The sequence below is a fragment of the Sphaerodactylus townsendi genome, linkage group LG15, assembly GCF_021028975.2.
Source record: "Sphaerodactylus townsendi isolate TG3544 linkage group LG15, MPM_Stown_v2.3, whole genome shotgun sequence".
In the NCBI taxonomy this organism is placed as follows: Eukaryota; Metazoa; Chordata; class Lepidosauria; order Squamata; family Sphaerodactylidae; genus Sphaerodactylus; species Sphaerodactylus townsendi.
This window is the reverse complement of record NC_059439.1, coordinates 37,068,005-37,092,717: the sequence shown is the minus strand read 5'-3', so window position 1 is coordinate 37,092,717 and position 24,713 is coordinate 37,068,005. Positions and strand designations below refer to the sequence as shown.

The following is a 24,713-nucleotide window of genomic DNA, read 5'->3' as shown; positions in this document are numbered from 1 at the left end:
CCAGCGTGTGAAAGACCTTGGGGTTTCCCAGTTCTCTCTGGCCCCTTCCGCACATGCAGAATTACGCACTGGAGTAGGAGGTTAAGAGCTTGTGTATCTACGCAGCAGTGGCGTAGGAGGTTAGGAGCTCGTGTATCTAATCTGGAGGAACCGGGTTTGATTCCCAGCTCAGCCGCATGAGCTGTAGAGGCTTATCTGGGGAATTCAGATTAGCATGTACACTCCCAAGAACAAGCCAGCTGGGTGACCTTGCTAGTCACAGCTTCTTGAGCTACTCTCAGCCCCACCTTGACTTCACAGGGTGTTTGTTGTGAGCTCACGCAGGATGTGAAGGGCAATGGCCTTCTGTGGAGATTGTCAGCCCCTTTGAGTCTCCTGCAGGAGAGAAAGGGGGGATAGAAATCCAAACTCTTCTTCTTCTTTGAATCCACTTTCAATGCACTTTGCAGCTGTGCGGAATGGCAAAATCCACAAGCCAACAATTGTGAAAGTGAATTGAAAGTGCATTATTCTGCATGTGTGGAAGGGGCCTCTGAGATTCGCTGCTTTACAGTGAAGGGTGAAACTTCTTGCATGGTACACATTAAAAAAATTCCCTTCACCAAAAAACTGAGCACTCTAGGTGGGGAAATCATAGCTATCTGGTTTCCTGTTTACATTTTCTGCTTGAGAGTCTAGTTCTCAATTACTTTTGTATGGAGGAACATCCACCTATGTGAAGCCCACCCACCCACCCACCCCCGTCCTTTAAAATAGCACAACCATACAGGCTTTGTCCTTGTAAACAGAAAAGGTGTGCATGCACACCCCTCTCCCGGCTTGCAGTGCTTTAATAATGGATCAAGTTAGAATTTGTGTTTGGTTGCTAAACCAATGGATCTCACGAGAACCTACAGTCCAAGTAAACAGGTGGGCAGGGGCTTCTCGTAAGCTGGGGCCGTTGCAGCCGCAGCTTTTGGATAGTTTAGCCTCTTTCCTTTCCCCTTCCAGCTTGTTTATATTTTCACTCCAGATTCTTTTGCATGTCTGCTTCAACTCCATTGTGCATCCCATCCTCCTGTATTTTGCCAGCAAAAAGTGGAAAGAGCCTCCATCGTCTCAGCATTCACAACACGGGTTGCTGTCCAAGGTATTTTGTTACCCATATGCAGTTAGAGCTGTTGAGCCTACAAAAGATAAATTGTTTAGGTAAAACATTCATGTTTTCTGCATTGTGTTTCTTTAGAAGGGTGTTCACGTGGTTTATTTTTAACTGGCCTGGCAGCTTAAAATAATACTTTTCCAACTGTGCAGCAAAGACAGGCCAACGTGTTCACAAGAGCTGGGTGTTATAGACAAAGGAATCCGTCTCCCTCTCTGGGATTGCGGTCTGGGGGAGGTTTGGAAGGGACCAGAACCCTGTATAGCATAGGTGTCAAACTCGCGGCCCTCCAGATGTTATGGACTACAGTTCCCATCATCCCCTGCCAGCATGATTCTGGCAGGGGGTGATGGGAACTGTAGTCCATAACATCTGGAGGGCCGCGAGTTTGACACCTGTGCTGTATAGGATAGGATGGCCATGAATTGAGTTATCCCTAACAGAACAGGGGTTGTGGAGGAGGCGGGGGAGAAAAGTACCCCCGTTCTCAGGTGATTTATGGCACCATGTTGGCGGGCCCTGGATTTAGGATCGGAGCAGCCCAAATTCGAATCCCCCCCTCTCCCAAAGAAGCTCGCTGGGTGACGCCAGCCTTGTGATACTCTCAGCCTAGCCTACCTCGCAGGGTGGCTGTGCAAATAAAACGGGAAGATTAGATAGCAACGTTCAAGCGACTTGGGGGCGCCTTTTGGGGAGCGAATGAAGGGAACTGGTGGATGCATCCTAGCCTGGGTGTCCTCCTCTGTCTGCCCCTTCAGCCAACCATTCTGACATGCCCCTTTGCCTGCAAGGAGTCCCCTTGCTGGGGTTGCTTTGGGGAGCTTTATTGATGGGTAAGTTGGCATGGACCCTGCTGGGTCAGACTACAGTTCCATGTTTCCCAGGGTGGCCAATTAGCCCCCTATATGGAAGCTCCTCAGCCCTGGTTCACAGCGGGGCTGGGATTCGTATCGGTGGGTTTTTGGGGTGCTTTGGTGCTTTTTGAACGATTTGGTGCTTTTTAAACGATTTAAACGACCCCCACAAAGGCTGGTCTGCGCTCGAGGCCCTCTGGAGGGCGAGGAAAGGCACCCAACATGGCGGCCGCGGGCGCCGTCCGCCTCCCCGCGCCTCCTCCTCCACCTCCCTCCCTCCCTCCCCGAGTGCCCGGATGTGACAGCCCGGCCGCCATCTTGCAGCCTCGGCAGAAAGACCCGCACCGTTCGGAGAGCGCGAGCCCAGCCGTCCCCCGCCGCCGCTGCCGCCGCTTCGTCTGCACTCCGCGGAGATGTAAGTCTCGAGCCATTGCAAGGCGCGGGGTGGCGTGCAATGCTCCCGGGGGTGCAGAGGGCCGGGTGCACGCCCGATCGCGAGCCTTCTCCGCGCCTCTCCTCGCCGGGGAGGGCTCCCCCCGCCCACGCTCTCCGTCGGGAGAAAAAAAAAAAAAGGGAGCTTCGTTGCCCGGAAATCGAGGGCTTGCAGTTAATCTCCCCCCGCCCCCGCGCCCGGGTTTGCATGAGCTCCGTGCCGTGCAAAGGGCTCTCCCCCTCCCCAGCCTTTTCTCGAGGCTTGGCTTTTGCGAAAGGAGCTTCGGGGCGTGGGAGGTGAAGCACGAAATCAACGCCGCCCGGCTGCGAGTCTTACAGGGGAGGGGGGTCCGCCCTCCGAACCCCCCTCCCCCCATTTGGACGCGGAGAATCAGGGCAAGGATCAGCAGGTGGTGGAAGCGAGGCGGAGCGGGGGGGGCATTCCTTTAGACCTCACCCCTGTGCAGGCAGGTGAGCGTGGGAGCCAGGAGGGATCAACTGGTTGCAATGTCACCCTCCTCGGCGGCACCTCCTCCCCTGAAGGATCGGGGGAGATCGGGGCCCCGCATCCTTCTGTGCAAAGCACCGCCGCTTTCCCAGCGGAGGAAGGGACAGCCATTGGCAGGCAATGCTGGATTTCCCCTAAATGCAAGGAGCGGTGATGCCATCGTCCCCCATTCCTGGATGGAAATGTGCAAATCTAACCAATTTGTGTCTGGGGATAATTTTTTTTTTCCGGGGGTGGGGAGTCATCAACAGTCCCTCTCGGCCTTCCCCACCTTGCAGGCTTCTTAAATGCCTGTTTGCACGAAGGAACGGAACACCTATCAGACCCGCGTCCAGTCGGAAGATGTCGTTTTTTCCAAAACATCACCTGCGCCTCCTTCTCTTTCGCCTCCTCCCTCCTTTCCCTCTTTTTCCACCGTCGTCCAAAAATACCTGCAAGCGATCAAACGGGTTCTCTAAAAGAGACACGTTCGATCTGGATTTGTATCTTGCTCCTGTGTTGGGTCTTTGTGCGGGTTTGAGTCTGGATTTAAAGGGGGGGGGGAGGGGCTGGAAGGATCTGCTGCTCCCTTCCTGGCTCATGAATGTCAAATTTGCCTGGTGATTGAGATGAGCCCGGGGGGGCGACGTGGCTTTCCAGGCACTCCCCGCCCCCCCAACCAGATGTTTGCTGGCTGCATCTGCACGCCTCTTGCATCAGGTTTTTCTCCTTGCTCAAAACGATTCCCATCCTGATCACATCTGAAGTACAGGGACTGGAAAGGGGGAGGGCAATAGGGGGTTTAAACCTGGTGCTCCTTCGCTCCACCCCCCCACCCCCCTTGAATATTTTTAGGTTTTGCCAACGCAAGCAATGCAGATGGGTGAAGCTAAAAATACCCTTTTGGCACAAGGCGGTCCCACTGCCTGCCTCGCCACCTAATGGTTTCTTGCTTGCTCCCTTGGGGAGGGTGAGAAAGGTGTTCTCATTTTCTCATGAGCAAACCTCCGGAGGTTGTTGGCATCTTGGTGCAAAACCTGATCAGATTTGGAGGGGGGGGGGGTTGCCCGTTTTCTGTTTTATCAGGGGCCTGTTGGCCTTTCCTGTTTAATTCTGGAAAGAAAAATACATTCTGGAGGAGAGAGAAAGGTCAAAGCCGCAGGAGAGTTTGGAGGCGGGGTGCGTTTGTGTTGCTTTGTGGATGGATTGTGACTTTTGTTGGGTAGCGGAACAAACAAACAAACAAAAGAAGTTTGAGAGCTCGGACGTGGATGTTTTTGATTTGCGTGCGTGGAACGGTAGTGTGGCACATACCGCCTGAAATTGCGTGGGTATGGGGCACGCTCAGAGCATTGGGAAACGGCGTGCTTTTTCTATGTGGATGGAGAGAAAAATGAAAGGTCACCTGGGATGTAGCAGAGGACACATCAGGGACCTGTTGGGGGTTCCATTTTCTTTCTTGTTTTAATGGTGGGAGGGGGTGCCCGGCCCCTTTTCAGAAGTCCCCGTCGGCCAGAAGTGTTCCCTCTGATTTTGGGTGGGAAAGACTGGAGGGGTGTAATGGCGACCAAAGGCACTGAGGCCAGCAACTGTTATCAAACGATCCTGCTACATTGGCCATGCTGGCAGGGGGTGATGGGAATTGTAGTCCATAACATCTGGAGTGCCAAAGGTTCGCCACCACTGTGCTAGGAAGACCTTAGTTCAGGGGTCTTCAAACTATGGCCCTCCAGATGTTCAGGAACTACAATTCCCATCAGCCCTGCCACTTGGCCATGCTGGCAGAGGCTGATGGGAATTGTAGTCCATGAACATCTGGAGGGCCATAGTTTGAAGACCTCTGCCTTAGTTCCTTGCAAGCAATTGCTGCAGTGGTGAAATTCCCAGTTTATTTTGAGCAAACATTTTATTTTTAAAGAAAGAGTTAAGGCTGTTCACTCTAGGGAAGAATAGTGTGGTTTGGTAATTGTGCTGCCGTCCCCATGTTCAAGGGTTTTGATTAGGGATAAAAAAAATTTTGTACGGGGAAGGCAAAGAGCCAGAGAGAAGGTGGTGTGAAAGAGTCTGCAGCTGCCAGCCTGGGTAGGCAATACTGACAGTGACAGGTTGTGGTGGGTTGTCCGGGCTATGTGGCCGTGGTCTGGTGGATCTTGTTTCTAACGTTTCGCCTGCATCTGTGGCTGGCACCTTCAGAGGTGTATCACAGAGGGAAGTGTGCTACACATTGTGTCCACACTGTGATAGCATACTCCATGTGTAACACACTTCTGTCTGTGATACACCTCTGAAGATGCCGGCCACAGATGCAGGCGAAACGTTAGGAACGAGATCCACCAGACCACGGCCACATAGCCCGGACAACCCACCACAACCTGTCACTGTCAGTATTGCCTACCCAGGCTGGCAGCTGCAGACTCTTTCACACCACGGCCACACAGCCCGGAAAACCCACCAGAACCAGTTGAGTCTGCTCGTGAAAACCTTCGACAATACACTGACTGTGACTGACCAAGGATCCGATTCAGTAGCAAGGCATCTTCATGTACCAAAAGCGGTACAGTTACATTTTATCCATTTAAATTGCTCCGAATCCTGACATCTTCAAGCATGAATGATCGGTGTTTTACAGTGGAATCCTGTTGATCTGACATGCCTCCCTAAATTTTATTTTTTCTTAAATTTACTTCATTTATAACCCATTTTTTCTCCTCAATCGGGACCCAGTGTGGCTTACAATGTTTTCCTCTCCACCATTTTACCCCTCACAACAACCCTGCGGAGGTAGGTTTAGACCAGGGGTAGGGAACCTGCGGCTCTCCAGATGTTCGGGAACTACAATTCCCATCAATTGGCCATGCAGGAAGGGGCTGATGGGAATTGTAGTTCCTGAACATCTGGAGAGCCGCAGGTTCCCTACCCCTGGTTTAGACTGAGAGTGTGTGATTGGCCCTATGTCACCCTGCGAGCTTTCGTAGCAGGCAGGGATTCGAATTTGGCTCTCCCAGGTTCTAGTTCGACACTGATCGCCACGCGCTGGATGAAAGTGGGCAGATTCGGTACTGTTTAAACCGGTGATGGCGAACCTTTTCAAGACCGAGTGCCCAAATTGCAACCCAAAGCCCACTTATTTATCGCAAAGTGCCAACACGGCAATTTAACCTCAATACGGAGGTTTTAGTTTAGAAAAAATGGTTTGCTCTGAGGCGCGCGTTACTTGGGAGTAAGCTTGGTGAAGCAACCATGCAACGCTTCGAATCATGACCCTAGGGGGGTTTACTCAGAAGCAAGGCCAGCCTAGGTGTGTGTGTGGGGGGGGGGATTTTCCGCTCCCCCCACATGACGAACTCTGTGCGCGTGTGCCCACTGAGAGGGCTCTGAGTGCCACCTCTGGCACGCGTGCCATAGGTTCGCCACCACTGGTTTAAACTACTTGGATTAGATTAGGGCAGTGGTAGCGAACCTATGGCACAGGTGCCAGAGGTGGCACTCAGAGCCCTCTCTGTGGGCACGTGCAAACAGAGTGCCCCCCCCCCCCCACACACATCTAGGCTGGCCTGGGCTGCTGGGGTCGATTATTAGCAATAAACCTAAGACCTAGTTTTGGGGAGCAGTGTAGGTAACCCTGTTAAGCACTGTTAAACCCTACTGATTTTCTTGCCAAGAACTAAAGTGCGATCCTTTACCTGGGAGTAAGCTCGGTTGCTGGCAATGGGGCTTGCTTCTGAGTAAACCCTCCTAGGGTCGTGATTCACCCATTGGAAGAGCTGCACGGTTGCTTCGAAGCAAAGCCACCGATTACCACCAAACTTACTCCTGAATAACGTGCGCCTCGGAGCCAACCGGTTTTTCTAAACTAAAACCTCAGTATTCAGGTTAAATTGCCATGTTGGCACGTTGCAATACATAAGTGGGTTTGGGGTTGCAATTTGGGCACTGGGTCTCGAAAAGGTTCGCCATCACTGGATTAGGGGGTACATATTGAGTCTCTGCTCCAGAATGTTTGGGTCACTTGTCCACACCCGCTCTGGCCTGTTTTTGCTACCTGCTCCAGATAATGCAATTTAAGATTTCTTCCTGCCACACCTTGTATCCAAATACCTTCCCTTGTGATTTACCTCTTTTCCTTCCTCCAGTAGCTCTTCACTGTGTTGTCTGCAGCATAGAATGCGCTGGGTCTTGAATAGTATCTGTAAATCCAAACTAGGAATAAAGGAAGAATTCAAGACGGGGGTGGGGGGAGGGCAGGCTAGCCCACACCAAACAAGAGGTCTTGTCACAGGCTGCCCGGACTCTGGTGGCCTGAACAAAGAATTTAGACAGCCATTTCCCAGTGTGTCTTGGCCAAACTCCTTTCATAATGAGCCATTGTGGTGTAGTGGTTAAGAACTCTAATCTGGAGAACCAGGTCTGATTCCCCGCTCTGCCACTTGAGCCGTGGAGGCTTATCTGGTGAACGAGATTAGCCTGTGCACTCCCACACATGCCAGCTGGGTGACCTTGGGCTAGTCACAGTTCTTCGGAGCTCCCTCAGCCCCACCCACCTCACAGGGTGTTTGTTGTGTGTGTGTGTGGGGCGGAAAGTGTAAACCCCTTTGAGTCTTCTTACAGGAGAGAAAGGGGGGATATAAATCCAAACTCTTCTTCTACATAGCCTTTGGCACAAAGCAACCCAGATATTTTCTGTAAAGGCTCAGGCACACAAAGTTGCCTTCTCTTGAACCAGACTCTTGGTCCATCAAAATTAGTATTGTCTACTCAGACTGGAAGCTGCCCTCCAGCTGCCCTCAGGTCTTTCATCTCCCCTTAAGTCTGATCCTTTAAACTAGATTTTGGGCTAGTCACAGTTCTTCGGAGCTCCCTCAGCCCCACCCACCTCTCAGGGTGTTTGTTGTTGCGGGGGTGGGGGGGGAAGGACAGGAAATTGTAAGCCCCTTTGAGTCTCTTTACAGGAGAGAAAGGGGGGATATAAATCCAAACTCTTCTTCTAATGTAGAAATTTCTTGCTGGGATTTCTACGTTAAATCACTGGGAATGGCCACTGCTCGAAATGGACCATTTCTCTGTGGCCGGGTATTTTGGAAGAGGGGGCATTTTGGGTGAAGGCCTCGGGGTGTGGTGGGGGGCAGCTATCTCTGTGTTTCAACAAGACTTGACTGCTGCATTCTGGATTCTTTCAGCTTTACCGATCCTGCCCCCCCCCCCTCACAGTCTGTGTGTCTAGTTATCTCTCTACATTCCCCCAGGGTGGGTGGGCCAAGACCCGATGCCGGGCCCTCTTCCCCCTCCCCTTCCCCCCGGGGTGAGTGGATTAGGCATAGGTGTCAAACTCACGGCCCTCCAGATGTTATGAACTACATCTCCCATCATCCCCTGCCAGCATCATGCTGGCAGGGGATGATGGGAACTGTAGTCCATAACATCTGGAGGGGTGCGAGTGTGACACCTGTGGGTTAGGGTATAGCCGTGGTGGCGAACCTTTGGCACTCCAGATGTTATGCACTACAATTCCCATCAGCCCTTGCTAGCATGGCCAATTGGCCATGCTGGCAGAGGCTGATGGGAATTGTAGTCCATAACATCTGGAGTGCCAAAGGTTCGCCACCACTGGGGTATAGGATTGAGGTTGGGGTTAGTAAATTTTAAAGTATAGCATGTTTTCACATTAACCTCAGTATTAGAACAACCTGCTCGCCTTCAGGTTTCATTCCCATTCAGTTCTTGCAGCAAATATAGAATGTGGGATCAGATTACATTTATGTCCAGTGGCATTCAACCAGGGCTTCATAATTTCACAAAACATCGCTAAGGCCTGATCTCTCCCCCTATGCCCCCATTACCCAGTTATACTTATCTGGGAACCCCCTCTTGACAGCTCCCCCCGCCCATCCACTAGTGCCCGTTGGGGGCCCGCTGTGGCCCGCTCCGTTTCTATAGGACAGTGGTGGCGAACCTATGGCACGGGTGTCAGAGGTGGCACTCAGAGCCCTCTATGCGGGCACGTGCAAATAGAGCGCCCCCCCCCACCCCCTTCTAGGCTGGTCTGGGCCACTGGGCTCGATTATTAGAATTAAGCCTAAGACCTAGTTTTGGGGAAGCAGTAACCCTGTTAAACCCCACTGATTTTCATGCGAAGAACTAAAGTGCGATCCTTTACCTGGGAGTAAGCTTGGTTGCTGGCAATGGGGTTTGTTTTTGAGTAAACCCTCCTGGGGTCCGTGATTCGCCCATTGGAAGAGTTGCACAGTTGCTTCAAAGCAAAGGCACCGACTACCACCAAGCTTACTCCTGAGTAAACTGAAACCTCAGTATTCGGGCAAAATTGCCGCGTTGGCACTTTGCGATAAACAAGTGGGTTTGGGGTTGCAGTTGGGGCACTCGGGTCTCGAAAAGGTTCGCTATCACTGCTGTAGGAGATCTCACTTGAGGAAGCGAGCCCCACCCCTCCCCGGAAGTGAGGGGAGGGCCCCCCCACTCTTTGTTGGAGGTGCCCTAAGCCTGCTTCATTTGCAAAGGCAACGAGCCCTTCATTTGCCGGAGGCCAGTTTCTGCTCCCAGGGCGTGAGGTATGCTTGGAGCCCCCGCACATAACCTCTCCAGAATCCTTGATCTTATCTGTTCAAAAGGGGCCTAATGTGAGATCCCCGATAGATCCCATTGTTCCAGGCGACTGGTAAACAACAGAAGCCTGCTTTGTGTGACCTTGCTGTGTTTAAAACAAAGGCCCAGTCAGGAGATGATTCATCACTCATTCATTTGGTGTGAAGTCACTTTTCCAGGGGCTGGTCACTTCACTCTGCTAGAGGACTCTGAGGAAGGGTGGGTTAACCCCCCCCCACACACACACACATACACCCAGACAATGGAGGGGAATGAGGACCCATTTGTGTACAGGCTTCCCTGCCTGGTCGCCTTGGGATGAGGTTTGTTAGAGAGCCAGCGTGGTGTAATGGGTAAGAGCGGGTGCACTCTAATCTGGAGGAACCGGGTTTGATTCCCTGCTCTGCCGCCTGAGCTGTGGAGGCTTATCTGGGGAATTCAGATTAGCCTGTACACTCCCACACACGCCAGCTGGGTGACCTTGGGCTAGTCACAGCTTCTTCTCAGAGCTCCTCTTCAAGCTCCCCACCCACCTGCACAGCTGGTGTTTGTTGGGACAAGTGAGTCATTGTCAGCCGCCCCTTTGAGTCTCCTTTGCAGGGGAGTAGGGGGATATAAATCCAAACTCTTCTCCTCCCTCCTCCCTTCTTAACCCACTTTCCTCCCATGAGAATCCCAGAGAACCTCCTCCTCCTTCTTTCCTCTCTCCTCCTATCCTCCATTCCCTTGCACCTCAAGACTTTCATCCCTAAGTAGGTAGGCTTTGATTCCCCCCCGGGCCTTCTGGCCGGGCTTTGAGCTGTGGGAGGCTTATCTGGGGAACTCCCTTAGCCTCCCTCCCTCCAACACATGCCAGCTAAGTAGACCTTTCTCCTAGGTCACAGTTCTTGAGTTTCCTCTCCCTCCCTGCTCCCTCCTCCTCAGGGTGCTTGCTGGGGGGAAGGGAAAGGAGATTGCAAGCCACCTTGAACCTCCTTCCAGGAGAGAAAGGTGGGGTATAAATCCAAATTACTCCTCCTCCTCCTCCTCCTCCTCCTCTTCTTCTTCATCATCATCATAGGCCAGGGGAACGGCCCTTTGCAAACTGGACCTGAAGATTTCCCCTCCCCGGCCCCTGTTTTCAATGCTCCCCCTTCGCCTTGCTATGAGAAATTTCCTTACGCTACTTTGGAGACGAGGAGCGCTTTGCTCGGTAGGGAGCTCACGAAGCCGCCTTGTCTTGAGTCAGATTCCCTGGGAGCCTGAAGGTCAGTCTTGTCTACTCTGGTGTAGTGGACACAAGGACAGTGGCTGTGCCTCTTACGTGCTGGGGAATAATGAATGGGGAAAGCCAGACATGAGCAGGAGGCGGGGGCCTTAGGGCCATGTAAAACATTAAACCGTACATGATTAAATGGCATGAAACATTAAACAGTAAGAAGTCGTTTGCGTGGTGGAGAGTGTCGTCCAGTCACAAGGTGACCCATGCCGGCCTCTTAGGGTTTTCCAGCCAAGAGAAATGGCCTTCCGTTGCCTGCCTCTGCATGATAATCCTGGATGATTTTGGGGTTCAGCCCCTCAATTCTGGAGAACCAGTGTGACGTAGTAATTAAGAACAGGTGCACTGTAATCTGGTGAACGGTTTGATTCCCTGCTCTGCCGCTTGAGCTGTGGAGGCTTATCTGGGGAATTCAGATTAGCCTGTGCATTCCAACCCATGCCAGCTGGGTGAACCTGGGCTAGTCACAGTTCTTGGGAATTCTCTCAGCCCCACCTACCTCACAGGGTGTTTGTTGTGGGAGGCAGGGGAAGGGAAAGGAGGTTGTCAGCCCCTTTGAGTCTCCTTACAGGAGAGAAAGGGGGGATATAAATCCAAACTATATAACAAATATAAATCCAAAGCAGGTGCACTATAATCTGGTGAACCGGGTTTGACTCCCCGCTCTGCCACTTGTGCTGTGGAGGCTTATCTAATGAACCAGATTAGCCTGTGCACTCCAACACATGCCAGCTGGGTGACCCTGGGCTAGTCACAGTTCTCTCAGAACTCTCTCAGCCCCACCCACCTCACAGGGTGTTTGTTGTGGGGGGCAGGGGAAGGGAAAGGAGATTGTCAGCCCCTTTGAGTCTCCTTACAGGAGAGAAAGGGGGGATATAAATCCAAACTCTTCTTCTTAAATTCCTTGCTCTCCCCCTCAAAGCGATCTAGTGGGATTTGTGGGGTCACCTCACTTTGGCATCCTCTGCACAAAACCTAATCTTTTGAGAGGCATCTCTACAGCAGTGGTTCTCAACCTTCCTAATGCCGTGACCCTTTAATACAGTTCCTCATGTTGTGGTGACCCCCAACCAGAGGTGGGATCCAACCAGTTCTCACCACTTCTCTAGAAGTGGTTACTAATTTTTTCTGAGTTCCGAGAAGGGGTTACTAAAGCAACCTCCCTGCCCAATAGGGACTGGAGGTGCGTGTGTGCGGCGGTGCCACTGTTTGAATCCCACCACCATCAGAACCTGTTATTAAAATTTTTGGATCCCACCACTGCCCCCAACCCTAACATTTAATCCATTTTACAGATGTAGAACACTGATGCAGAGAGTCTTAGGCGACCCCTGTGAAAGGGCCGTTCGACCCCCAAAGGGGTCGTGACCCACAGGTTGAGAACCACTATCTATATGTATGAGTTGGCGGGGGTGACTTGAAGCTCATTTTGGCTGCGGAGTTTTTAATAGGCAGCCGGGAACCACCTTCAGTTTGACTCCCCATTCACTTCCGGTAAAGAGAAAAAGAAAAATAATTCAGTAGCTTCTTTTGCCAACAGTTTACGCTGCTCTTGACAGGGTAGGTGTGGTTTGTACTGATCTCACAGACATCAGCTCTTTGAAATTTCTACATGATAATGAGGACTACAGAGTCAGAAAGAAAGCAGAGTGTCTTAGAACAGCTGCAGAACAAATATCGGCGCTCGGGAAAGGAAGCCATACTCATCTGCATTTGCACCCGCTCTGATTTGAAGAGATTGTCCCATAATTGAGGGGCCTCCACCGAAAAGTCCCTCTCTTGGCATGCTCTTCATGCAGGCTTCTTTGATAGCTATGGGGGGGTGGGGGGCTCTTCCTCTGGTCTTAATTCCCAGGGCAGGAATGTATCGAAGAAGACAGTCCTTCAGATACCCTGGTCCCAGTATAGGGTGGGCTTTGCTTGAGTGGTGGTGCATTGTGCTGTTAGTCTTTAGGAGTTGAGCAAGAGCTGTTACGGTGACTGGGTTTTGAGGGCCACGTAGGGTGTTCTGCGCTTGTCAGTGGTCGACACATGTGGTTGCCAAGGAGATGTTCCCAGTACCCAGAAAAATCTGCTTCTGGGACGATTGGCTGACAGCTGCAGGAGCACCCTGCCCAATCTTGCACGGTTCTGGCCAAATCGTAGGGCTGCCATCCTTCCCCGTCGATCATTTTGCCCTTCCAGAACTCCCCGAACTTGAGATCTGCCTTCTGAGTCTCTCAGCATCTCCTGTTGGCAATTTGGTGGCCTTGTTCTTTTCCTGGAGTTTCCCCTAGGGCTCTCTTTCATACCCACTTCTAACCACTGTGTTGAGGTTTTGTCGAGGGACAAACAGCTGCGGACCGCAGGATGTCAAAGGCTCCAAAATCTTGTCGAAGGCTTTCACGGCCGGAATCACTGGAGTGTTGTGGGGTTTCCGGGCTGTACGGTCATGTTCCGGTAGCATCTTCTCCTGACGTTTTGCCTGCATCTGTGGCTGATACTCTGTGGCTGAATTTGTGGCTGATCCTCTGAAGATGCCAGCCACAGATGCAGGCAAAACATCAGGAGAAAATATTACAAGAACACGGCCACGCAGTCCGAAAACTCCACCACACTCCACTCCAAAATCTTCTTCATTTTCTCCTTTGGGCTGTTCTGTCTTTTTGGCTGCAGAGTTTATCAAGTTCTTTCTAAGGTTTAGTGAATTCAGCATCTTGTCCTTGGAACGGGGAGATAAAGGCATCGTGGAGGCTGTTCCATTTAGGGGGCACTTGGGGTAACTTGTTTTGGGCAGACAGAGGGCAAATTATTTTGCAGAGCCTCCATTTCATGCCCACCGGAAGCCTAGATTCTTAGGTTCTGGCTCTCACCGAGGTGAGTCAGTTCGTGCGTAGGCAGGCCTGCTTCAAACTGCAGGTGGGAGCAGACACAAAAAAGGACTCCGAGGTTCTCGTTTCACGGAACAGGCGAGGCCAGAACTGCTTTTCTATATGGAAAGAATGTTTTTTTTGATGTGAAGGTGTTGAAGTAGGATCTAGGAACGCCCGGTTCAAATCCCCTCACTGCCACGGAGAGGGTGATCTTGGACTGGTCACGCGCTCGCAACAGCCTACCTCGTAGGGTTGTCGTGGGTGCAAAATGGAGGATAGGAGAACAAAGTAAGCCGCCCTGCGTTCTCGCGGAGGAGAAAGGCGGGTTATAAATGAAGAAGAAGAAGAAGAGTTTGGATTTATATCCCCCCTTTCTCTCCTGCAGGAGACTCAAAGGGGCTGACAATCTCCTTGCCTTTCCCCCCTCACAACAAACACCCTGTGGGGTAGGTGGGGCTGAGAGAGCTCCGAGAAGCCGTGACTAGCCCAAGGTCACCCAGCTGGTGTGTGTGGGAGTGCCCAGGCTAATCTGAATTCCCCAGAGAAGCCTCCACAGCTCAGGTGGCAGAGCGGAGAATCTAACCCGGTTCCTCCGGAGTAAATAAATAATGTTGTGTACGTGCGTGCCAGTCACTTTGGAGAAAGTTTGCAAGGTTGGTTTGAACGTTCAGCATTATTTATTGACCTCTTGCCGTGCCGGTTGGACTCGGTCTTGACTGATTGATCTCATGAATATGGATAGATTACATTGGCAGTCGTCCCAAAGGGCCTCCGGATGTGTTGAGTTCTTGAGGAAGTATTTTCGGTTTTCTGAATGAAAGCTGTGCAATAATGTTGCAGGAATTAATTTATTCTCCTTTTTTTTCCACCACCCCCAGGTCAGCTCCTGCTGCCGGTGCCCCCCCTGCCGCTGGAGGAGAGGGGGGTGGCCCTCCTCCCCCACCCCCCAACCTCACCAGCAACAGAAGACTCCAGCAAACGCAGGCACAGGTCGATGAGGTGAGAAGCAAATGCTCCTGCTGTGCTCCAGGGAGGAATTTGGAGAGTCGAAGGGCAACTTCGGGGTGGCTCCGTGCTGCGGTGGGGAAGCGCGTTCGTGACACGCCCTGCGCAAATGAGCGCCTGGATCTAGTCCCTTCCCGGATTAGAACATGCTCCTTTCTCCACCTTATGTTATCTGGGTCTGTGTTGCAGTGGCAGGGAGTTACGGTCCTGGAAAAGTGTTCAGAGAAGGCCTGGATTGGTGCATTTTGCTCTGCCCCCCCCCCCCAGTTCCGATTTGCTCCTGAGCAGAGGCGGAGCAAGGGCAAACTCTGCCCGGGGCGCACGCGCTACACCCCTGCCGCAGTGCGGAACGCCCCCTGAACACCCCCTCCGTGGCCTGGCCACGTCTCCGCCACAGCTCCACCCAGGGCGTCATGCCCCGCCCCGTTGGCGCTACCCTGTTTCCCCGAAATTAAGACATCCCCCCAAAATAAGACATAGTAGAGGTTTTGCTGAAGTGCAAAATATAAGGCATCCCCCGAAAGTAAGACATAGCAAAGTTTTTGTTTGGAAGCATGCCCGACAAACAGAACACAGAAAAATAAGACATCCCCTGAAAATAAGACATAGCGCATCTTTGGGAGCAAAATTTAATATAAGACACTGTCTTATATTCGGGGAAACACGGTATGCCTCTGCTCCTGAGCCCTGGGTTTTGCACCTGGCTCGCTTGCACCACCTGCTGGGAGCCCTTTGCATTGCAGTTCTGTGGCCCCCCTCTTCCCTGTTGCCCTTCATCAAGTGATAGGCCCCTGCCCTGAGGAGCTCACAGTTCAACACAAGGAGAGAGGAAAAGAGGGAAACAAGGCATGAAAATGCATCCTGCTCAGTCCCAGCCTCTTAGGGTTACTGTATTTGGAGGTCTTCGCCCCAAGGTCTCCTGGGAACTGTAGTTCCTCAGGCCGTTTTTAGCCTGTGCTGTGAACAGGCCTTTTTTTTCCAGCCTGAAAAAGTTCTAGGAAGGAACTAAGGTAAATGTGGGAGGGGGGGTGAAGGGTGAAACGCAGGCATGAAAATGCATCCTGCTCAGTCCCAGCCTCTTAGGGTTACTGTATTTGGAGGTCTTCGCCCCAAGGTCTCCTGGGAACTGTAGTTCCTCAGGCCGTTTTTAGCCTGTGCTGTGAACAGGCCTTTTTTTTCCAGCCTGAAAAAGTTCTAGGAAAAGGGAAGGAACTAAGGTAAATGTGGGGAGGGGGGTGGGGGTGAAGAGGGAAACAAGGCATGAAAATGCATCCTGCTCAGTCCCAGCCTCTTAGGGTTACTGTATTTGGAGGTCTTCGCCCCAAGGTCTCCTGGGAACTGTAGTTCCTCAGGCCGTTTTTAGCCTGTGCTGTGGCCTTTTTTTCCAGCCTGAAAAAGTTCTAGGAAAAGGGAAGGAACTAAGGTAAATGTGGGGAGGGGGGGTGGGGGTGAAGAGGGAAACAAGGCATGAAAATGCATCCTGCTCAGTCCCAGCCTCTTAGGGTTACTGTATTTGGAGATCTTCGCCCCAAGGTCTCCTGGGAACTGTAGTTCCTCAGGCCGTTTTTAGCCTGTGCTGTGAACAGGCCTTTTTTTCCAGCCTGAAAAAGTTCTAGGAAAAGGGAAGGAACTAAGGTAAATGTGGGAAGGGGGTGGGGGTGCCGCGGAGGGGCCTGGGAGTGATTTTCAGCACACCCCCAGGCGTGCGCCCGGTGCACGGCACCCCCTGTCCCCTTGTAGCTCCGCCACTGCAGGTGGCCCTCTGAAGTAACTCTAGCTTGCGTTTGATCCGGAAATTGAAGCTGGTCCATCATGCGGCGGTTCGTTTGCTCACAGGGGGCGCCTTCCAAGAACATATCTACCCTGTGTTGCGCCCCCTGCACTGGTTACCGGTAGAATTCCGAATCATCTTCAAGGTGTGGGTATTGACCTTTAAGGCCTTACGCGGCCTGGGACCCTCATACCTTCGGGACCGCATTACCCCATATGTCCTTCCAAATTCGCACTCCTCTCAAGCGCCCTGCAGAGGCAAACCTACTGGAGATCCCTGGCCCCTCCAGATGACGTGGCTGGCCTCCACTCAGGCTACACAGGGCCTTTACGGTGTTTCTCTGCTCCCCAGCCTTGGTGGAACACTTTACTCACCATTGTGTTGTCCGGGTCCCCAAGCGGGACCTTGGAGAGTTCCTGCAGGGCTCCGTAAGACTGGAATTGTTCCACCGGGCCTTTGGAGAGACCAGCCGCTGAGACGGCCCCCCTCCCCCCCTGCCATATAGGGGCCCCTAACATCTTTGGGACCCACTGTGCTTTCTGGGCGGGTTGTATGCGGGTTTTTGTGGGATACTGTTTTTAGAATATGCTTATTTTAATTCAACTGTATGTTTTATATATGGTGTTATATTGTTCACCGCCCTGAGCCCTTCGGGGATAGGGCGGTATAATAAATTAAATACATAATAATAAATAATAATAATAATAGCTGCCCTGTATGAGGTCTCACTGTCGGTTGGCCGAGGCCAGTATTTCCCTGCCCAACTGCTGTAAATCTTCATAATTGGAGATGCCAGCAATTGAATTTGGGATTCCTGCCAGTCTCTGTGTTGGACCAGCGCCTAACATTTGTTCTTAAATTATCCCAAGGAATTTCAGATATCCCACTCCCTGAAAGGTTGACCCAGCTCCGTGCATGAATGCTGGCAGAGAAAGGAACTCGGCTTGTACTACTTGGCTCGAAATGCCCTGTTGAAAAAGCACGTTCTTGGATGCTGTTGTCGAGTGAGCACAGACAATGCCGCCGAAAACACTGATTACCTTTCAGGCTCTACATTACTTCTGTCCCTTTCCGAGAGACTAGCCCAAGGTCACCCAGCAGGAATGCAGGAGTGCGGAAACACATCTGGTTCACCAGATAAGCCTCTGCCACTCAGGGGGAGGAATGGGGAATCAAACCCAGTTCTCCAGATTAGAATCCACCTGCTCTTAACCATTACGCCACACCGGCTCTCATTATATCTGGCTCTATATTATATCTATATAATATGCCAGTAAGGGTATCTGTATTTAACTGAAGAGGCCAGGAATTTAACTTGAGACCCTCTGCACGTCAAACAGATATTCTGCCACAGAGAGGGGTAGGGTTGATGTTTCTCTCCCAGTACAATCAAATATAAAGTTCATTCTTTCTCAAGTTCCCTTGCAATATTTGAAGAGTCAGCAGTCTTTGAAGAGTCAGCAGTCTTTCGCATTGAGCGAGGCGGAGGGGTCGTCGTGGGAACTTGATTTCAAGGCTGTGGTGGGTTTTCCGGGCTGTGTGGCCGTGGTCTGGGAGGTCTTGTCCCTAACGTTTCACCTGAAACGTTAGGAACAAGATCCACCAGACCACGGCCACACAGTCCCGGAAAACCCGCCACAACCAGTTGAATCCGGCCTTCAAAGCCTTCGACAACACATTGATTTCAAGGCATCTTCCTTGACCGTACTTGTGTGGCAGCAGAGTGTTTCACCCTCTCCTCCCCCCCCCCCTTTCCTCATTCCAGGTGGTGGACATCATGCGGGTGAATGTGGACAAGGTACTTGAGAGGGATCAGAAACTTTCGGAATTGGATGACCGCGCAGACGCCCTGCAGGCTGGAGCCTCCCAGTTCGAAACCAGTGCCGCAAAGCTCAAGCGCAAGTACTGGTGGAAGAATCTAAAGGTAACGTGAAGGGCAGTCCCCAAACCATTGATAAAAGGCTGCCTTTCGTTTACGGGGATGGAGTCCGTCCAGTGGTGGGATCCAAAAATTTTAGTAACAGGTTCCCTGCGTAGCACCAATGGGGCTGGGCGGGGCACGACGGGGGCATGGCCGGGCATGCTGGGGGCGGGGCATTAATAATTTCTCTGTTACTGTAAAAAACTTACTGTAAAAAAAAAGTTCCTAATTTCCAGCTGGTATCTTTCTGTCCATAATTCAAACTCATTATAGCAAGTCCTATCGTCTGCTGCCAACAGAAACAACTACTTCTCCCCTAATTGACTGCCTGTCAAATACTTAATACTTTCAAATACTTAATTTTGTTTCTAGAAATCAAAAGAAGGATACTTTCCTGAAACAAGGAACTTTACCATATTTCTAAAACATGTTTTTAAAACAGCCCAACGGGGAGAATTATCCCGTTTTCTACCTTCGCTAACCAGCCACATAGGAAACAACAGGACTTTATGATTTTTGGACCTAAGGGAATTTCTAACGGAAAAGCGGACCCAATTAGTAGCCCCCTCTCGGCACACACAAATAATTAGTAGCCCACTCTCGGGAACTGGTGAGAACCTGCTGGATCCCACCTCTGAGTCCGTCCCGCCAGTGGTTCACTTCTGCAAGGGATAATTTCGACAGCGGGTTCTCTGACAAAAACTCATCACCAGAATCTGTTTTTAAGTCCATAGGGAGAGCCGTGCTGGGTTAGACCAGGGATCCATCTGGTCCGGCATCCTGTCTCCCACTAGTTCTTAGAGGTCCAACAGCAGGGCGTAGAAGCTGAAGTCTTCCCCTGGTGTTGCCTCCTGCCTCTGATATCCAGTCGATTGTTCCCTTTAGTTGCCACAGCTAGTAGCCATTGATAGACCTATCCTATGTGACTCTGTCTGAGCCCCTTTTAAAGCCATCCAGCCTTGAACCTGGGAAACCTAAATGGAGTAGTGGATGTGGGGAGTAGTGGATGTGGGGAGCATGCTCAGAGTGCTTCTGTATTTCATGACACAGGGTGCTTCGATATCAGTGGTGGCGAACCTATGGCACTGGTGCCAGAGGTGGCACTCAAAGCCGTCTCTGTGGGCACGTGCAAAGAGATTCCCCCCTCCCCACATCTAGGCTAACCTGGGCCGCTGGGGTCGATTATTAGCATTAAACCTAAGACCTAGTTTTGGGGAAGCAGTGTAGGTGACCCTGATAAGCACTGTTAAACCCCACTGATTTTCATGCAAAGAACTAAAGCATGATCCTTTACCTGGGAACAAGCTCGGTTGCTGGCAATGGGGCTTGCTTCTGAGTAAACCCTCCTAGGGTCATGATTCACCTGTTTGAAGAGTTGCATGGTTGCTTCAAAACAGAGCCACTGACTACCACGAAGCTTACTCCCGAGTAATGCACACCTCGGAGCCAACTGGTTTTTTCTAAACTAAAACCTCAGTATTCAGGTTAAATTGCCGTGTTGGCACTTTGCGATAAATAAGTGGGTTTTGGGTTGCAATTTGGGCACTCAGTCTCAAAAAGGTTCGCCATCACTGTTCTATATTATCCGTGAAGGTGCTTCTATATTGCATGCTCAGAGTTCTTCTGTATTGCGTTACGCAGGAAGGGCTCATCTTCGCTGCGTGTCCACGGAATGGCCCACCTCATCTCCTCTCCCCAGATAATGGTCCTTATTTTCACCTTCTCTCTTTTTCTTCCTCTTGCAGATGATGATAATTCTGGGGGTGATATGCACCATTATCTTGATCATTATCATCGGTGAGTTGGGGAGGGGCGGGACTGTCTGCCCTGTTTGTACTTCTATATTGCACGGGGGTGTTATCCCCATTGTAAATGGTACTTTAAAACTGTGAGAGGTTTCATCTCTAAATGCCACAAGTACATTGCAGGGAAGGTGTTCCCCCAACTAAGATATTGTATACACTTCTAGTTAAGGTCTTGCTTTCCTCCTAATGCTGTACGGAGTTCTCATAAGAGAGCAGCAGCGGCGTAGTGGTTAAGAGCAGGTGCACTCTAATCTGGAGAACCGGGTTTGATTCCTCGCTCTGCCACTTGAGCTGTGGAGGCTTATCTGGGGAACCAGATAAGCCTGTGCACTCCAGCACATGCCAGCTGGGTGAACTCAGACTAGTCACAGTTCTTTGGAGCTCTCTCAGCCCCACCATCTCACAGGGTGTTTGTTGTGGGGCAGGGGAAGGGAAAGGAGATTGTCAGCCCCTTTGAGTCTCCTTACAGGAGATAAAGGAAGGGTATAAATCCAAACTCTTCTTCTAAGTTGAAATTCATCTTCAGTGCAATGTATTACATGCAGGTTTGTTTTTCTGCGTTTTATCTTACATTTAATAGTTGAAGCCCTGTGAGGCGTTTGTTATGCCACAAAATAGTTACCAACGTGAGCCAGAAAATGGCTCCCACAAAAGAGGGACCTGTGGTGGTGAACCTTTGGCACTCCAGATGTTATGGACTACAATTCCCATCAGCCCCTAATTGGCCATGCTGGCAGGGGCTGATGGGAATTGTAGTCCATAACATCTGGAGTGCCAAAGGTTCGCCACCACAGGACTACATATATTTTCCCTAGATAACACGTAAAAGGGGCAGTATAGCATCATATGGGATACAGATTCTACACAATCCAGATCACATAAACATTTTCTGTCTTTGTGGAAGGGAAGAAGGTAGGATATTGCATCTGGAAAGTGTAAGAGCTCTATGCCATTGAGCCTCAGTCAGTAAATAGAAGTATCTGGCCACAGCCAGTCTATCAAAGGAAATATTCAAAAAGACGGGGGAGCAAAATTTGCTAGCTGCATCCAACATCCACATATGGAAAAGTCTTTTCTTGATGGCACCAAGGATCTTTCTGATAGCGTTGTCAAGTCGTCAAGTGGAAATCCCCAGATCGCAAAGCTTAGTTTTAATTCTAGACCCCTTCTATTAAGAACATAGGAACGAGCCTGCTGGAACAGACCAGAGTCCATCTAGTCCAGCTCTCTGCTACTCGCAGTGGCCCACCAGGTGCCTTTGGGAGCTCACATGCAGGATGTGAAAGCAATGGCCTTAAGAACATAAGAAAGAGCCTGCTGGATCAGACCAGAGTCCATCTAGTCCAGCACTCTGCTACTCGCAGTGGCCCAGCAGGTGGCTTTGGGAGCTCACATTCAGGAGGAGAAAGCAAGGGCCTTAAGAACATAAGAACTAGCCTGCTGGATCAGACCAGAGTCCATCTAGTCCAGCTCTCTGCTACTCGCAGTGGCCCACCAGGTGCCTTTGGGAGCTCACCTGCAGGATGTGAAAGCAATGGCCTTAAGAACATAAGAAAGAGCCTGCTGGATCAGACCAGAGTCCATCTAGTCCAGCACTCTGCTACTCGCAGTGGCCCACCAGGTGCCTTTGAGAGCTGACATGCAGGATGTGAAAGCAATGGCCTTCTGCTGCTGCTGCTCCCGAGCACCTGGTCTCCTCAGGCATTTGCAATCTCAGATCAAGGAGGATCAAGATGGGTAGCCAAAGAGCGACTTCTCCTCCATAAATCTGTCCAAGCCCCTTTTTAAAGCTATCCAGGTTAGCGGCCGTCGCCACCTCCTGTGGCAGCATATTAACAGCCCCTTTTCCTTCCTTCCGCAGTTTACTTCAGCACCTAGTGGAATCTACGGAGCCATTTCCCACCCAGGAGCAGCGGCCGGGAGAGGCGCGAGGGGGCGACACATCCCCCCTCCTCTAGATCTCAGCCATATCTTCCAGCCCCGCCCCCCCAACCCCTGACATACTCCCCGCCCCTCCCTGTCCCCCCTGTGTGTGTGTGTGTGTGGGTTTGCATTGCGTGTGGGTGTCCTGTAAATAGCCTGATTTGTTATTTATACATATATATATATATAATATTAATAATAATTATATTTTGTCTGTTTGTAGATTTATTACTAGACTTTCCATGTGTCATGGAATCTCCCTCCTCCTTTCCTTCTTCTGCCGACCCCCCCCCCCCCCCCCCCCCCCCACACACACAACTTCTCTCTCTCTCAGACGGTGTTTTTTCAATGTCTTGATTTTTAATTACAATCTTGGAGGACCAAGGATTTCCCTTCCTTTCCCTTCTTAGTTGGGCTCAGAAATTCCTCGACGCCTCTAGCTGCTATTTATTTATTTCTGTGGGTTTTCTTTTTTTTTAACCCTGTCCTGTCCCCAAAGGTTTCGGGGCGGGCTGCAACATAAAATCCCCCCGCCCCCAAATGGCGACTCGAGTTCCTTTGAATGCGGCTCCTCTGTGCTTTTTTCCCCCCTTTTCGTTTCACCTCAGAAATGTCTAAATTCTTCACCGACGGCTGCAACCGGAGCACAGCGATTTCCCATGCCGTGTCACTGCCTGCCTGGGATTTCTGTGCTCCGAGTGGCTCGGATCAGACTGTGCTGGTGGTTCGTTGTGAATTTCTCTGCCCGCCCCCTTCCCTGCAGAACAAAATATTTACCCCCTTTTGTGATCTTCTGTAACATTCCTGGAGTTGTGCCGTGTGCTGTGTCTTGACAAGTAATCAACACTACACTTTAAAGCTCCCTCTCGTTCAGCAAGGGGGGGGGGGGCGAGTATGGGAACCCTGCCGGAGTCTTCCCTGCTGAAATAGAATGATGCTGGTGTCTTTTCCTGCCATAATTATCCTGTCTGGAAACTGCCTCGTTTTCTTTAAAGAAACAGAAAATGTACATTCCACACTTCTCCTGAAAAGGAGGTGAGATATTTTAAGAAAATGTGGAGGGATCTTGACTTATTGTTCCCAGAATAACTATGATTCCTTCTGTTTAGCTGTCACTGCCTATTAGTAGGGAATTGATATGTGTGTGAGCATGAATGTGTGGGGTGGGGGTGGGGGCACAAGGGGGATTTAGTTCCTTCCAGGAAGCGCTGGGGAAGGTTTCTTGAAAGCGGCGTCAACAAAGCCGTTTTGGTACCAAGTAATATGGGGATTTCGGAAACTGAGGACAGTAAGGCTACGTAATCCACGGGCCAGTGGGAAAATATCTTTTCTGTCTAGTCCTGTTTCGATTTTAAGTAGGCTCCAAATGCCCCTTGTGTCTCCGATCCTGCCTCTGCCCCAAAGCCAAGTTTCCACTTAGGGTCTCCGCTTTTGACTTCTGATTGGAACTGGCAGCCAAGGGGTTAGTTATGCGTGCATGTGAGTGTGTGGGGCGGGCGAGACCCGAGTCTGGGGGAGATGAGTCAGTCTGACGACTGGCTTGTTGGGAAATACCCCCTCCCCATTTTCCGCCCCTGTCCCAGATCAGCCAATTCTGCCCTGCAAATGTTATAATTGTGATTATCGTGGCGAGTGACTCTCTCCAATTCTCTGTTGAGCACAAACTGCCATCTTTCTTGGCCCGTTTATAGCGTTGGTGACTTGTGACTTTTTTAATTTTTTGGTACATCTTTCCCTTTTTCCCTTCTCGCCTCCCCCCCCCCAACCTCCCCCCCTTTCCCCCTGAGAAGAAACAGAATTCTCCCCTTTCGACTCTCTCTGTGTACCGATCGCTCTCCGATGCCAAGGAATCGCAGGAGGAACGAGAAGACAGGCTTCGCTATTTCATGGCATGATATCGCGTGATGGCGGTGGGGCACCCTGGCCAAACTGGAGGGAAGTATTGGCACGGGGTGTCCCACCCCGGAGGGGTGTGAGTATGAGCGGGAAGAGAGAGGAGGAAGAATATGTCTGTTAATGTCCTAGCTGCCACTGTGGAGGGACATGGGAGCCAGGAGGTTACATGACCAACATCCTTTCCTTCTCTGTCCTCTTGTCCAGAGTAGAGCTGGCGTGTTCTTGGGTGAGTGTTTAGCTTTGCGGACTGCCTGGGGGGACAGTTCAAGGTATGTGTGGGAGGGGGGGTGCAGCGATGGGAGAGGGAAACTCCTTTGGGCATCCAGTAGCTAAGACCACTTGGCTTGTCCCCACCTGTATACGCAGTCCAGAAGGGAAAGTGTACCTGTTCAGGTCAAACAGGTGTATGCATTTATTTAATGGGGAAGGGAAGAGAGAAGGAGCTGCAATTCTTTAGCTGGACAGTAGGTGTCACTGCTACTCTCCAGCTCCCCAAAGAGAGTCTCTGGCAAGACATAAGAGACCCAAGAAGGGGCAGAATTAATTCATGTGCCGAGTTCCCAGCAAGCAGGTACACTAGGTTTACGGCTGAGGCGTAAGGCTCTGTTGTTCTGCTGCTCGCCCTTCCTCCTCCTCTCTCTTCCTCAGCAGGCCTGGGTTTATTCAGGAAGGGGTTGGATCCAGTGTGGGCAGAACCGGGGGTGACTATGCTGTGAAAAAAAAATTAAATTTTAAAAAAAGTACAATAAATGTCCTGTGGAGAACGCCAAA

At 51.0% G+C, this 24,713-nt stretch overlaps 1 protein-coding gene across 1 annotated transcript; it reads left to right on the top strand.

Moving 5' to 3' along the window:
• The first annotated feature begins 2,288 nt into the window (after nt 1-2,288).
• Nucleotides 2,289-24,713, top strand: VAMP2 (vesicle associated membrane protein 2). The gene is made up of 5 exons (XM_048517285.1): nt 2,289-2,410; nt 14,500-14,620; nt 18,163-18,321; nt 20,064-20,115; nt 21,985-24,713. Coding segments are annotated over exons 1-5 (351 nt in total). The 5' UTR covers nt 2,289-2,408; the 3' UTR covers nt 22,002-24,713.